The sequence below is a fragment of the Myotis davidii genome, unplaced genomic scaffold (assembly GCF_000327345.1).
Source record: "Myotis davidii unplaced genomic scaffold, ASM32734v1 scaffold18, whole genome shotgun sequence".
In the NCBI taxonomy this organism is placed as follows: Eukaryota; Metazoa; Chordata; class Mammalia; order Chiroptera; family Vespertilionidae; genus Myotis; species Myotis davidii.
Window position 1 is genome coordinate 14,266,457 of NW_006292696.1, and position 13,773 is coordinate 14,280,229.

General features: G+C 46.2%; 1 protein-coding gene across 1 annotated transcript in view; it reads left to right on the plus strand.

Annotated features, from left to right (window-relative positions):
* TENM2 (teneurin transmembrane protein 2) overlaps positions 1 to 13,773 on the plus strand; it is a 910,242-nt gene that overhangs the window by 770,622 nt on the left and 125,847 nt on the right. Inside the window, exons 10-12 of the mRNA XM_006766332.2 lie at positions 5,708 to 5,902; positions 11,845 to 12,045; positions 13,625 to 13,773. The exon at positions 13,625 to 13,773 is cut by the window's right edge and continues 26 nt beyond it. Of these exons, the coding sequence (XP_006766395.1) occupies positions 5,708 to 5,902; positions 11,845 to 12,045; positions 13,625 to 13,773 (545 nt within the window). The remainder of the gene's footprint in view (positions 1 to 5,707; positions 5,903 to 11,844; positions 12,046 to 13,624) is intronic.

Consider the following 13,773-nt stretch of genomic DNA (forward strand, 5'->3'; position numbering starts at 1 on the left):
AAAACCTGTGTGGGAAGTAAAGGGGTCCTTAGAGAGGAGGCCGGCTGAACGGTTGATGGGAAAGAGGGTGCTCCGTCCTGTCCTGTCTCTTTAAATGGGCTGAGTTGAACAATTTCCCCCTAATAACAACACTGATAGCAAAATCTTATCTGTAGACTCTTATCTATAGATTGCTCACTGTGTGCCAAGCACGGTGCGTAGTACTGGACAGACATTACTTCATTTCATCCTCAGAAAAACACTGTGGGGTGGGAATCCCAGGATTCTCATCCCATTTGAAAGATTGAAAAATCAAGGCTGAGCATAGTGTCTGTCATCACACCGCTGGGGAAAAGCGAAGGGGGCCCTGGCAGGGTGGCTCAGCTGTGGTAGCATCTTCCCGTACACCAAAAGGCTGTGGGTAGATCCCCATCGATGTTTCCCTCTCTCTTCCTCTCTCTCTAAAATCAATAAACATATCCTCAGGTGAGAAGTAAAAAAAAAAAATTCGGGTAGCCTGACAGCAGTGAATAAACAGACCCTCTATGTCTTCCGGAAACTTCCACGTGTGTGGACACCAATAATTTGCAAACTCATCTCGATGCTTGAATTGCAATAGGAATGAAAAGCTACTTCAGCCTGGACTGGAGCTACAGGAAAAGCTTACTGTATGCGCTAAAGAATTTAAATATTCATTATGTAATTAATGCGGTTCAGTCACACGTGCGCGCGCACACACACAAGGAAAAACACCTTAAGACTTTTTTAAAAACCGCTTAAGCACTTATCGATTGAGAACTTTTATAACTCTCGAAATGGAGGCGTCCCCATATCTCTACAGGTATTTTAAATGAATTGAATTAATCATAGGCTTAAAAGTCTCTTGCGATCTTCGTTAACTTCCCTGGGTTTAATTAAAACATCTGTGCACTTTTAATTTATCGATTCATCCAACTCATATGTCATGTTTTTAACACACCCCAGCATGCTCTGCATCATTTTTAACCCGATTTCCACTTAACTAAAGCAATTAAATTCACCCCGGATTAATTAAAGCGTCTATACTTTCACGCTTAAGTCAGCATGTGCTTCTTTCCCCACGTGGCTCCTGACTGTCATACATCTGACACACCTGATGAGGTTTTTGTCCTTCTAGAAATTCTTTCCTGAGTCGCTTTCCCGCTTATTAATGTGCCATTTGACACAACAGGAGCGAGGAAGCCGGTGCACCTGCGCTCTGCCCCTGTCTGTCAGAGGCGCCCTTTGCTTTCCTCTCTTCACGGGGTCCTGCTGGATCTTGCCCCCGCTGAGACCAGCTAGAGATGGGGGAGACGCTAGAGTGTCTGAGTGTCCGAGTGGGGGGGCCATTCGGGTCGGAGGTGCCCATCGTGATCAGAATGGCTGGTGATCTTCGCATTTGTAGTTGCATCATCATTCCTTAGTTCTGCTTTCTAACTTCTTCACTCTTCCTACACAAGAAGTCTTTTACTGCTGTGCCCATTTAAGAGGGAGGGAAAACCGAGGCACTGAGGTCAACAGGCTTCTCTCTGGGGTGCATTGAGCCAGGGAGCTATCCAGACGGTGGCAAACTGTGCCCCCACCAGCTGTGTTTCACAGAGCAATTCCCTCGGCCAAGACAGCCCTGGGCTTATCCATCTTTCAGCTGTTTCCTTTTTTTTCCAATCTGATAAGCCAAGGATTCTCTCTCATTATTATTTTTATCTATACTTAATTCCTAATGAAACTGCATGTCTTTTCATACTTTTATTGGCTTTTTATGTTTATATGTCCTCTACCCAGGTTTTCATTCCTCTGCCTTTTTATTGATTAGAAAACACCCTTTGTGTATTTCAGATATCAAACTTTATTCTGTAAAATGCATTAAAATGTATTTCTTCCCGGCGTCGTTCATCTCTTAATTTTGGTTCTTCGTCATACAGAAGATTTAAAATTCATATAATCAGCTCTGATCTTTCTCCTTTTCCTTCTTAGTTTCTAGAATGTATGTCTTCCTTACATATCCCCCTTCCCAAGAAAATAAAATTAGCTTTAATATTTTTTTCTAATAGTTCTGTAGGGTTTTTTTCTAGTTACATCTTTAATGTATCTGGAATTAATTTTGAGTGTAGCATACAGTAGAGGTCAACTTGATTGTCTACCAAATGGGTTGCCAATAGCAGGAGCCTCGCAAAAAGTGAGTCTCGCTTTACTAACACCATTTTGCTCAGCGCCCAGCGAGGTCCAGTCTGGAAAGACAGTGGGACACGGTTTTGGCTTCAATGACACTGAACTCCGTTTGCATCACCTCCGTGACCCAAACATTACATCCTCAATTGCTTCAGGAGAATCACTGCATCTTCATTTCTCCTCATTTTTCCCTCCCACCTAACCCAGCTACTAACACCTATTAGGTTATTCATGAATATTATTCACTAACTGGGATGCAAGGCAACCAATTGTTAGTGCTATTTTGACAATTTAGCTGGTGTACTAGGTTCAAATATTTTCAAGTCTCTTTTCCAAATGGGTTTTCAATCAGATTTCAAGCCATTTTTAGAAGAGACATTATTTGAAATTCCCTCTGCCTGTGTGATTTAAGCCTCTTCAACCATTGCTACTTTTCTTCGGATATTCTCTCTCCTGCAACTCCAAGTAGACAAGACCTTCCTTACTTAAAACTGCAGACACGAGCGGCTTGTCCTGTTACTTCCCACCAAGTAAATAACACTGATAACTCATCCCATCCCTTACAAAGAACTTTGGTGGAAGGAAAGTAATCTCTAGCTTGATCAGTAAAATGAGCTTTACACCATTGAGGTGGATCTAAATTGTGTCATTTTTTTTGTCATTGGCCTGTTAACTTGTCAGTCGTCAGTGACAATGGTAATTTATTTGTCTTCTACAGGAGCCTTAGAGCTTCCATTTACCAGATTTAGTGAAACAGGAATAGTCACTTTGTACAAACATTCTAATTAATTTTAAGTAGAAGCTCGAATGCACGATGTTCTCCTGAAAGTCTTTAGGAAGAAGAGAGAGTGGTGGGGGACATAAAACACTCTGCACGTGATTCCGGAACCGCCTACTGCCCACAGCCAGGGAAGACTGGGGAAGGAACAGATGAGAGCTCTCTGATGCTCTTCTGTGGTGATGGGTGTGGGGGTGCACACACACTTGAGAACTACGACATTTTTCATACTATTAACCCTTGAATTCCATTTGGAAAAACGGGTTGAAATTCATGAGGAAACACTCGTTCATGGCAAACCAGGTGACAGCTACTGTTTTGAGTCCTTGAGCACACGATCTCACTTACCACTTCATCAACTCTGAGTGACGATGTTTTTAAGGGGAAATTGGGTCTCAGAGAAGTGCAGTAATCTTGCCAAAATCCCTCAGTAAGTGATGGGCTAGGTCTTGTACCCAGTTCTTTCTAGCACCCAAACCCTTGCTCTTGCCACTTCTATTCCATATTATTATTGGGCAAGGTGTTAAGTCAGAATTGTCTGTCCTGTAACCTGATATTTAAAAAATCATATGGACTTCATGATAGTAAAAGTGTGAGAAGAGTTATTACTACAGGGGGTTTCCATTTCACATCCAGCCTCTGAAAAGAGGTCTGGGCTGAGCCTTCCATACGGTAATGTCTGAGAATGAATGTTACTCAAGGCCCTCTCCATGCAGGTCAACTGAGTGACCACTAGGGGGCGCTCATCTGGTATTTGCACTCTCCGCCCTGATGGCAATGGATTACTAGAGAGCTTCACTCCTCTTTGACCCGCCTTCTGCTTTTTAACGTGCCATCAGCCGAGCCACCGAGTGCCCCACTTTCCAGAGAACATCAAGTGTTTTGCATTTTTTACCACACTCCCGGTGAGCATGCTGCAAACATACTGAAGGAAGGCTGCATTTAGACTGGGGAGAACTCTCTGACCTGCCTATCCTCCTTTTTTTTTTTTTTCCCTGAGTAATTTAAGTAGGTCACCTTTTAAATTTGATTTCCTAGACACCTGATTTTAAATAAAATCCATTCTTACTTTCTAGACAATCCTAGTTTTTTTCACCGCTTAGAGTGAATGCAGAAGAGAAACCATTTCAATAGGAATAAAGACAATAATCCGAACTGGCTTTTATCAAGGAATAAAGACAATAATTATTTGCTCCTTTTTTTTTGATCCTCTTCCACCTCTCGGTGGAATATACCTTCGGTCATATGTCAGCTGCTCAGATGTTTTTGTTTTCGGTCAGTTCCCCAGAAAAAGGGAAGGGGTTCGCGGCAGACATTGGTCTGTCCACATCTTTCATTTATGGCTATGCGGTGCCTGCCCATAACCTTCCCACGTGGGAATCCCTGATTATCAGAACATAGGAGGAAGATTTCCTTAATCAAGTCAACGTTGATGAGTGCAGCACCAGGAGGAAATCAGCCGCGATAAACCAGGTCCTGTCTTCGCGCAGTTTACGATGTCTTTGAGAAATCAGACACACGCAGAGGAAAGCTAATTACTGTAAAACCCAAACAGAAACATGACAGTAAGAGGGTTGATAGGGCGGGCGGGGCCGTTGACTAGGGAGTGATCTGATCAGATGTACAATCGCTTTGTGGGATGGGGAGACATTCAGCACATGTTGAATTCTTGGACCCTTTGCATTGCAAATCCCAGGGAAACCAGGACAGAGTACGACATCTCTGTCGGTCATTTCTGAAGGTCTCTGAATGCCAGGTCCGTAGCCCAGAGCCGTGTCCTAGACTCACGGAGAAACCAGGTTGGAAATTTAGATTCTTTATAAACCAATCCGGAGGTGAGAAGTTCAAAGCCTGAAGGCGACCACTGCAATCCCACTCTCCATCTCTACAAGGGCAGAATTGGTACAACTGAGGCCAAACGGGTGAAAACTGGGAAATCTCCTACCAGACAGTCCCTGCTGGCTTTCAGCTTTCTTCCCATCAACAGATGCAGAGGGTCCCGGCTGAGACAGGAACTGCTCACGACACCACAGCTCCCGCCTGCCCTCCTCTTTCTGGGTTCTGTAATAGGCCAGGCACACTCATCCTTATACTTGATTACACTCCACCAACTTGGAGATAGCTGCAGTTATTTCTTCATGATCTAGACAAGGAGACTGAGGCGTAGAGAGATGGTGGCACATCTGTAGCCCATCCCCCTTCCTTTCTAGGGAACATAATAGCAATAGGAATCAACTAATCTGGGGGGGTGGGGGGTGGGGGGAAGAATCAGCAAAGCGGGTTCCCAACCCCCAAACCAACAACAGCAGCACGAGAGTCCGTACAGCTTAGCGAGGGGCACAGCTTCAAGTCGAGCCAACCTGGCTTCCAACCCGCTCCTGGGTTCGGTGACTTGGGCCACCTGACTCTGAGCCTCACCTGTCAAACCTGTGAGTCTAGCTTCCGCCTTGTAGAGGGATTATGATGACAAGGATGATGGTAAGAGTAATTGCACATAAAGCATTCTGCGCCCAGCCTGGCACATAATAAGCATTGAATTGGCAGTGACTGCTGCTGTCAGTAGCATTTTTGCGGTGCTGGTGGTGCTGGTGGTGGTGATGGTTACTGATCATTTGAAGACGCCTCTGTACTTCCCCGGCCTGCGTCCTGGCCTGGGACATGGCGAGCTCAGCTGAAACGCCAGGCAGGCTCCGCCTCCTGAGACCGACCAGGCCCTTCAGGCGCTGGCCCCCATGACCTGGTGCTCTGTCTCTGGTTTTGCAGCCGCCTGCCCTGTGCTGTGCAGCGGGAACGGACAGTACTCCAAAGGGACATGCCAGTGCTACAGCGGCTGGAAGGGCGCCGAGTGCGATGTGCCCATGAATCAGTGCATCGACCCCTCCTGCGGGGGCCACGGCTCCTGCATTGATGGGACCTGCGTCTGTTCCGCCGGCTACAAAGGGGAGCACTGTGAGGAAGGTGAGCTCCGTGGGACGGGCTGGCTGGGCCAGGGCTGGAGGGGCAGCGGGGAGCAGCATGTGCAGGTCCAGACTTTGGCTCACCAGCCCAGTGCCAGGCTCCACGCTCCGCAAAGGCAACTTCAACATCTCGCACAGAAAACTTCAAACTCTTTAGCTTTATTAACCTCTTTATTTCTAAGAACTCGAAGTTTGCCCTAGCCGGTTTGGCTCAGTGGATAGAGCGTTGGCCCGCGGACAGAAGGATCCCGGGTTCCATTCCAGTCAAGGGCACGTACCTCAGTTGCAGGGCTCCTCCCTGCCCTGGGCCCAGGGCATGTGCAGGAGGCAACCAATCGATATTTGATATTTCTCTGTTTTTTCCCTCTCTCTTCCACTCTCTCTAAAAAGCTATGGAAAAAATATCCTCAGGGGGTATTTAATAAAACAAAACTTGAAGCTTTGTTTTTCCATCATATTTTACATTCAGGATTACTTTGTATTCGTTTCAGGCATGCAGCACAGTTAGATGGACTTTTAAGTAGTAGAAGACAGAAGGCTTGTGGAATGGTTCTGGAAGGAATATGTGATTTTTCTTCATGTTAATTCGCTCCTTTTCGCTTTCTCCTTTTTTTCCCCCTCTTTAAATTGCTTCCTCTACTTTTGTCTTTCTGTCTTCTCTTTCCCACTGTCTTTCCTCCTCCCCTTCCTGCCTCTTTTCTTCCTTCCGCTTCCCCTGTCTTCCTCCCTCTTTTCTTTTGCTTTATTTAAAGAGCTCTGCACTGGGACTCCCTAAACCTATCCGGAAAAGAAGGAAAAATCCTTAATCCCCACACCCAATCTTCCAGTCTTCCCAAAGCTGTTCGTTGTTACTGTTCCTGGTAACCTAAGACCCATATACTAGTGTATGTCTGTGCAAATACCTCTGAAAAACTAATACCACGAGAAAGCAGTCAGGCCCGAAAGACCATTGGTGTCCCTGTCACTTAGAATCACCCTGTAGGGGAAGTCCTCCTGGTTCCCTACCATCACAGGGTGCGCGGACAGTGGTGGGTGTGCGGCAGGAGGGCTGGCAGGTACTGACCAAGAGCTCACTGGGGCACACGGGGAAGTGGCCTCGAGCACTGTGGGTAAAAGTCAGGGAGTGTCATAAACCGACTCCAGTCCTACATAACTTGAACAGAGACCAGGAGAAAGAGCCCTTCTCTGAAGTGCTCAGAAGCCACTCTGACCAGGCCTGGGGACTCTGCTTAGTTCTTTCAGAAGAGTTAGTCGGTACCAAGGTGTTGGGACCCCCTGTGGTACCTGTAAGGCAAGGGAACTCAGTCCAGCTGCCTCCAGCCACCCTGCTCTGTGTGTGCCCTTCTAGAACATGGTATCTCTGGTTGTCCATCTATTGCTTCTCTCATGGACTTTTAAGTTGTGGAAGACAGGTCTTCTCTGCCCCTCACCTACTCCCCTCCCTTTGAGTCAGTTTAGTGGCTGTCTTCCAGCTGAGCACACGTTCTCTAAGTCCATCTCCCAGTGAAACATCCCCGCACATTTCAAACCACCATTTTTTCTCCCCTGATCCCAGTGGGGAAAAAAAGAATTGTCAGATGACCCAACAACTAAGGGGGAAAGTGAAGTCCCCAGCCAACTCCATGGGAAACAGCTAAAGATTTCCAGGGGACCACCCAGGATGTCCCCACCTGAGGGACCTCAGGTGCTCTGAAGTTCTCAGATGCAAGTGAATCCGTTGTCCCATCCCATTAACCTATGGATCTCCAGGCTTCTGTACAAAATAGCCAACCACGAAAGCCCTCACCACAAAGCAATGACGGTGGCTTAGCCTTAGAGACACACCCAGATGCTCCCTCTGTGAAATCTCCCATTTCACCGTTTTTAGATCTATGGCTACAGGGAGTCAGCTTCCATGACATCTTCTAAGATCGTCCTAATATATCAGTGGTAATGCCCTTAATGGGGCCCAGAAGTCTGACCTCCGGATCTTCACTTGTTCAACTCGATAGATACTTTTTCCCTCTGTTATAAAAGGTAGCCTCCCTCTGTCTGCATCATAAAACCAAATTGGGAGTAGGGATGGAGGAAGTACTGATCTAATAACCCTGCCTGAGAGGTTAAAGTTCCTAGAGATAAATGGACCGCAGGAGGCAAAGCTGCACTCACTGAGAACAGGGGAGAGACCAATAATGTGACCAGAAGGTTAAAGCCACCTCTTGCATACATCATCTGGAGAGGAAAGTGCTAGAGCTATGACATTGCCCACCTTAGAATTTTTTCCCTCCAGTAAAGATTGTGCATATCTGTCTGAGTGGAATTGCAAGTGACTCCTCAACTTCCCCACTCTCCCGACCAGTCTTACTTAAATGCCCAGAATGAATTAGCCATCCAACAAAACAAGGAAACCACTCGGATCATTACAAAGGGATGAAATCTCATCTATTGATTTCTCCTCCCCAAAAAGAATGAACCGAGTGATTCATATGCTGTTTTCAAAATGGGAAATGGAATCAGAAAGTCCGGATCAGCACTTTTTTTCTTCCATTTAGCTTTTTTATTTCTGATATTCATCACAGTCATAACGTTCAAACAATTTACCTGAAACAGCCGTGGCAATGAAATCAATAGTTGCCATCCTCCATTTTTTGCTGCATAAACATTGTTTTACTATTAACACATTTGCCCAAGAAAATGAACAGACATATTCGTGAGGTTTCATGCGATGATGTCTGGGGGAGTGGAAAGGTGATGAGTGAGGAATTGACATGTTAGTTGATGTCAGCCATGTTTTCATGTCAGTTTCACTGGTGAGTCATTTTTCAATGACATTTAACTTCATAAATGTAATTCATGGTTCTTCAGGGGTTTATAGCACTTATTGTTTGTGAAACTCCTTGACCTCCTTTTTTATCCTCGGGGATGGAACTTGCATTCACAACCCTTTTTCGTCAAACCTACAGAGGGCTCAAGACTAAATGAGTTCTAATGATCTCAGCTGCCCGGGGAAGGGGGGAGGGGGGCGGCTGGTGGTGGAAGGCACATGGTACTTAGCTGGTAAAGGCCACTGTCCCCCTTTTAAGTATAACACTGTTTCTATTTATAAAGCTTCGTAACATGCCATCGTCCTTCCCGCCTGCTAAAGACTCTAAGGATGTGGTCACAAGACCCTCTTCTGAAATTGGAACCAAATTTAAAATTCATAGTGAAACTGCCCCTCTAAAGTCCACACTTAGTTATTCCATCAGCTGCTATAATTATATAGCACCATGGGGCATATTTACTGGTATCCTGACCAGAGAAAGGGTTAGCTCATATTTCTAGATGTAATAAATGGTTCTTTTTATGACATACCAGTCCTGGCTAATAAATCTCAGTGGATTTTCTTCCTTCCTTCATACCATAATTCAGGATAAAGAAGGGTGAGTTCATTTATCTGGAAGAAAATATGTCATTTTACTTATTTTTTTGTATATTACTTTTGATTTCATCCTTTTAAGAAAAAGATTGGGATATAGTTTTTTAGTTTTTTGAAAGCTCCTTGCTCTTGGCACCTCCCCAAACCTTTTAAGTGGGTAATTATAAATGAAGGATAATTTTGGAGGCACATAGCACATGAGGTGTTTTTGTGTACATTTCGATTTTGCTGTTAGAAGTGGGGTCAGAATAAAAACTAGAACTCAGGGATTTTCTTTTACTAGAAGAATATGGAAAACGAGGATTCTGAATGAATGAGTTTATATTTTGCAGATCCCAAATTCCACAGCATTCTTCTTCAAAGCAAGAAGTCATTAACACCATTTTTCTTATGAGTCTTCACACTGGAAATTTGTCCCATTAACAACAAATGCTTATAGCAACATCTGTCATTCATTCTTCCATGTAGCAATTGTGTATTGAACACCTACTATATTCCCTTAGCACGTGCTAGGCAGAGACAACAAAGCCATTACACAGCCTCTTTGTAAATGTCTTCTGTGTAGTCGAACCTTTCATTCATTTACGTACAGATGTGCTCCACATCCTGAATGGAGCAGATTCGAAGGTATCAGAAAGGGTTCATTTCACCAGGAGTTATAATCCCCAAGACAATGAATTCAATATTAAAGTGATTATAACCAGAGCAAGTACCATCATCAGAACAGCTTCAACTAATAGTAAATCACTCAAATTCACCTGTCTGAGAATGTATACCTGATTTTTTAAAAAATATAAATAAATAAATAACAGAACAATGGTAGCTTCTGTTTCCCCATGGCTCAAATAGTTGCAAACTGATTTCCATAAATAGTATCTTTCTGAGAATATCCTAATGGAATCCCGAGAAACACCTCTTACCACTGAAAATGCTTGTTTTTGCCTCAAGGGAGGGGTGCTCTTTGGAAACTTCATAGAATATTGCGATTTCTAACAAATCCATGTTCCTCAAGTCTGGTGTCCACATGGCATGGATAAGCTGAATAATGTCATATTTAGAGCTAATGTACACCATTTGAAAATGCATCATTATAGTGTTTACCATAAGAAAGAAAAAAGACACTGTCCTACGAAAAGCTGGGACCCTAAGGGGTTGCTCTCTCAGTGTCATGGTGAACGATTTCCAGGCCAAGAATCTTGCATGTTTTAATCCTGGCGTTGGGCAAGGAGAGAAAATGAAAATTTTCTCTGAGAATCTGAACACAAGATGGCATGCACACACTGGAGGGAAGGAATGACACGATCCGTGTGGTCCAAATCACTTCAATAGGAAAATTGGAAGAGGTCTCAAACTAGGTGTGCCCCACCCCCCAGGTGATGGCAGAAGCAAATGTTTTCATCTAGGCCAACAGGCCTGGCTTCCAAGCTGTTAAAAATGGAGGAAAGATATGTTTTGGTCAAATAAGGCGATGAGACCTCCCTATTTTTCTGATCTACAAAGTAACATAGGGCCCCCTGCGAGACTATCCACCATTTGCCATTCAGACTCCGTGGTGTGCAGAGCTCTCTTCTCCAAATCCCTAGGAATACCCAAGGAAGCTGGTCTTCTAAGTTGACCACCCTTGGCTGGCTGGATGTCTGAAGTTTGGGGTCGCATCGCATACACACAGTCCATCCTCAAGAATTGCCTTTGCAGCTCACTCCTCTTCTCACTTTGAGTTGATTTCAGAATAATAATCTTCAGGTGACCCGCTGGATATATATCCACTCTCATTATTGAGATGGCCAAACAATCAGACCATGAAATTGGCAAGAACAACAGAATCTAACCATGAAGTAGTTTGATTGGCTGTCTAGTGGAAGGTCGGTGCCACAGCTGAGATTCACCCATCCAGTCCACTCACGATTCTCTGTGGGGAGGTTACCCCATTGGATTATTTCCACACCCGACCTCAATTCTTCTATCCTGCACATCTACTAACTCCTTCAATAGGTGTAGGCTCAGAAAATGAAAACTCATTTTAGGCTTAGCCTAAGTGACACAGTTTAGAAAGTCAATCTTTTATGAATTGTATTGACTTCCTTTTTAGGCTTTTGTTACCTTCTGAAGTCAAGTATGAGTGAAGCTAGAATGAGTCTCTCTACTTTTCTCTCCAATAATGAGGGGTAATTGGGTTTGGCAATACCACACACACAGGTATCAACATATTCATGTTCCATCTTAGAAACTCTGATAGGTTCCGCTAAGGCACCAAGGTTTATAAATGCAAGGTTTTCAAGGTTGAATGGCACGCCCCTATACCTGACTCATCCTAGTTCTGCTGAGAAAGTTCCTTTTTTCTCTCACATTCTCTTCAAATGTGAGATTTGGTGTTTTGACAAATAACAAGTCTTGAATTCTTTAAGGGACCACGTCAGTATTACCTGGCTGTTCCATTTGCTTGCAGGGGGATAGGAACTGGTGAGCCACTGGTGCATTCAGCTGGTATCTGGCGTCTCGTGGCCCATCCCCATGAGTGATGATATTTTCCTCTTCGTCTTTTCCAGTTGACTGCTTGGATCCCACCTGCTCCAGCCATGGGGTCTGTGTAAATGGAGAATGCCTTTGCAGCCCTGGCTGGGGTGGTCTAAACTGTGAGCTGGCAAGGGTCCAGTGCCCAGACCAGTGCAGCGGGCATGGCACCTACCTCCCTGACACGGGCCTCTGCAGCTGCGATCCCAACTGGATGGGTCCCGACTGCTCCGTTGGTAAGTCGCGAGGTCTTCTGCTCACTTTCCCCAACACGTGTGTCCTGTGTCCTCCCATGAGCCCAAATGCATGGGCATCTACTCCTCATGCTCAGCTGGGGACATAGGGCCTTTGGTCCCTGGACTTTGGTCTCTTAACTCTCTTCTCCTCTGTCATGAAGTCAGTGAGAAACAAAACAAACAAAAAAGCCACTGCATCGGTTCTCGTACCCCGTTGGTCCATCCCTGCAAAGGGATGAGGGGCCCCGGAGGGATGCTTCCGTTTGCATTATGAATTTCCTTATGTGTGCTCCCTAAGGGTACCAGAATGCCAAACAGAACAATTCAGTCCCAGGCAAGCTGAATGGAACATCCTATAAAACAGAAAAGAGGCTCCCTCGGGTGCAGCGAGAACCTTCTATAAAACTCCGCAGTACTCCCGTGGCAGGCAGATAATGAAGTTGTGCTGTACACTTTATTTTCCTAAAATTAAGAGTGTGTGTCTTACCTCCCAAGTGACCTTACAATGGAATGGTTCAACAGTTCAAGCCAGCCCTAGCCTTCCTGGGAAGGGCTCCCCTCACGCTGACAAGTGCCCATCCAAGCAAGTGATCATGGTCCCGCCCCTGCCTCCGGTAGCGAGACAGCTGTCAGATTGCCAGGCAATCAGGAAGTGAATCTATGCGGAGTGGGAAAGAAATGAATATTTCATTGCCAAAAGCAAAAGAGAAGCGTCAGTTAACATGGGCTGTTTTGGAAACCACTTGAGTCTGGCTTCAGCTCCGATGCTGGTGGTCCAGGCCAAACCCTGCAAAGGATGAGGGGAGGGGAGCCCACTGTGCTGATGACACACTCTGTGACCCTCCCCCGTGGTCTGATTTCCCCTCCTGGGCCCCACGAGCCACGCCCCCCTCAGTGGTCCGTCCTGAGGATGAATGTCCGGCACGTGCTTGTCCTCGCGTGAGAGGTCTGGAAAGCCAGAGAGTGCTTATCTGTCTGTCTGTCTCCTCCCCAAGCACAAAAGACTTTGAGCTCCTTTGAGAAAGAGGCTGTGTAAATGCAGCACAGCTCCAGGGTCATCGTTGCTACCAGGTGCAGGAATGACGTCACCATGTGGTCCCCAATGGGCCTTGGATCAGTGCAGGCTCTCAAGGGGGACGATGACCCAGCAGGCTAAGGAGTCAGGATCCCCAGTTCTCTTCTCAGGGGGGCACCTCCCAGGGAACTCCGCCAGAGTGGATGGCCACGCCGGCTCTCCTGAGGTAGCCTCGGTTCTCACACGCTGGTGAGCATCAGGCCCACCTGGAGGCCATGTTAGAACAGATTCCCGAGCCCCACTCTCAGCTTCTCATTCAGCGGGTCCAACTGAGGCACAGGTTCCCAGGGGACCGTGCTGCGGCTGCTGGGTCAGAGAACCGCTGCTCTGCAGAATCCGTAACAACGCACTCGTCCCCGGCCAGGAGAGAGAAAGGCCTCCCACGGTGACAGAGTGCTGGGCCTTGGGGCCGGCGCCAGGGTCCCGGGCCAGGTGCGTGGTCTGGCGTCCCGCGGAGGGTGTCGCCAGGGTGGTGTTGAGCTGTAATCATTGTTTTTCTTCCAGAAGTGTGCTCAGTAGACTGTGGCACTCACGGCGTCTGCATCGGGGGAGCCTGCCGCTGTGAAGAGGGCTGGACAGGCGCCGCTTGCGACCAACGCGTGTGCCACCCCCGCTGCATTGAGCACGGGACCTGTAAAGATGGCAAATGTGAA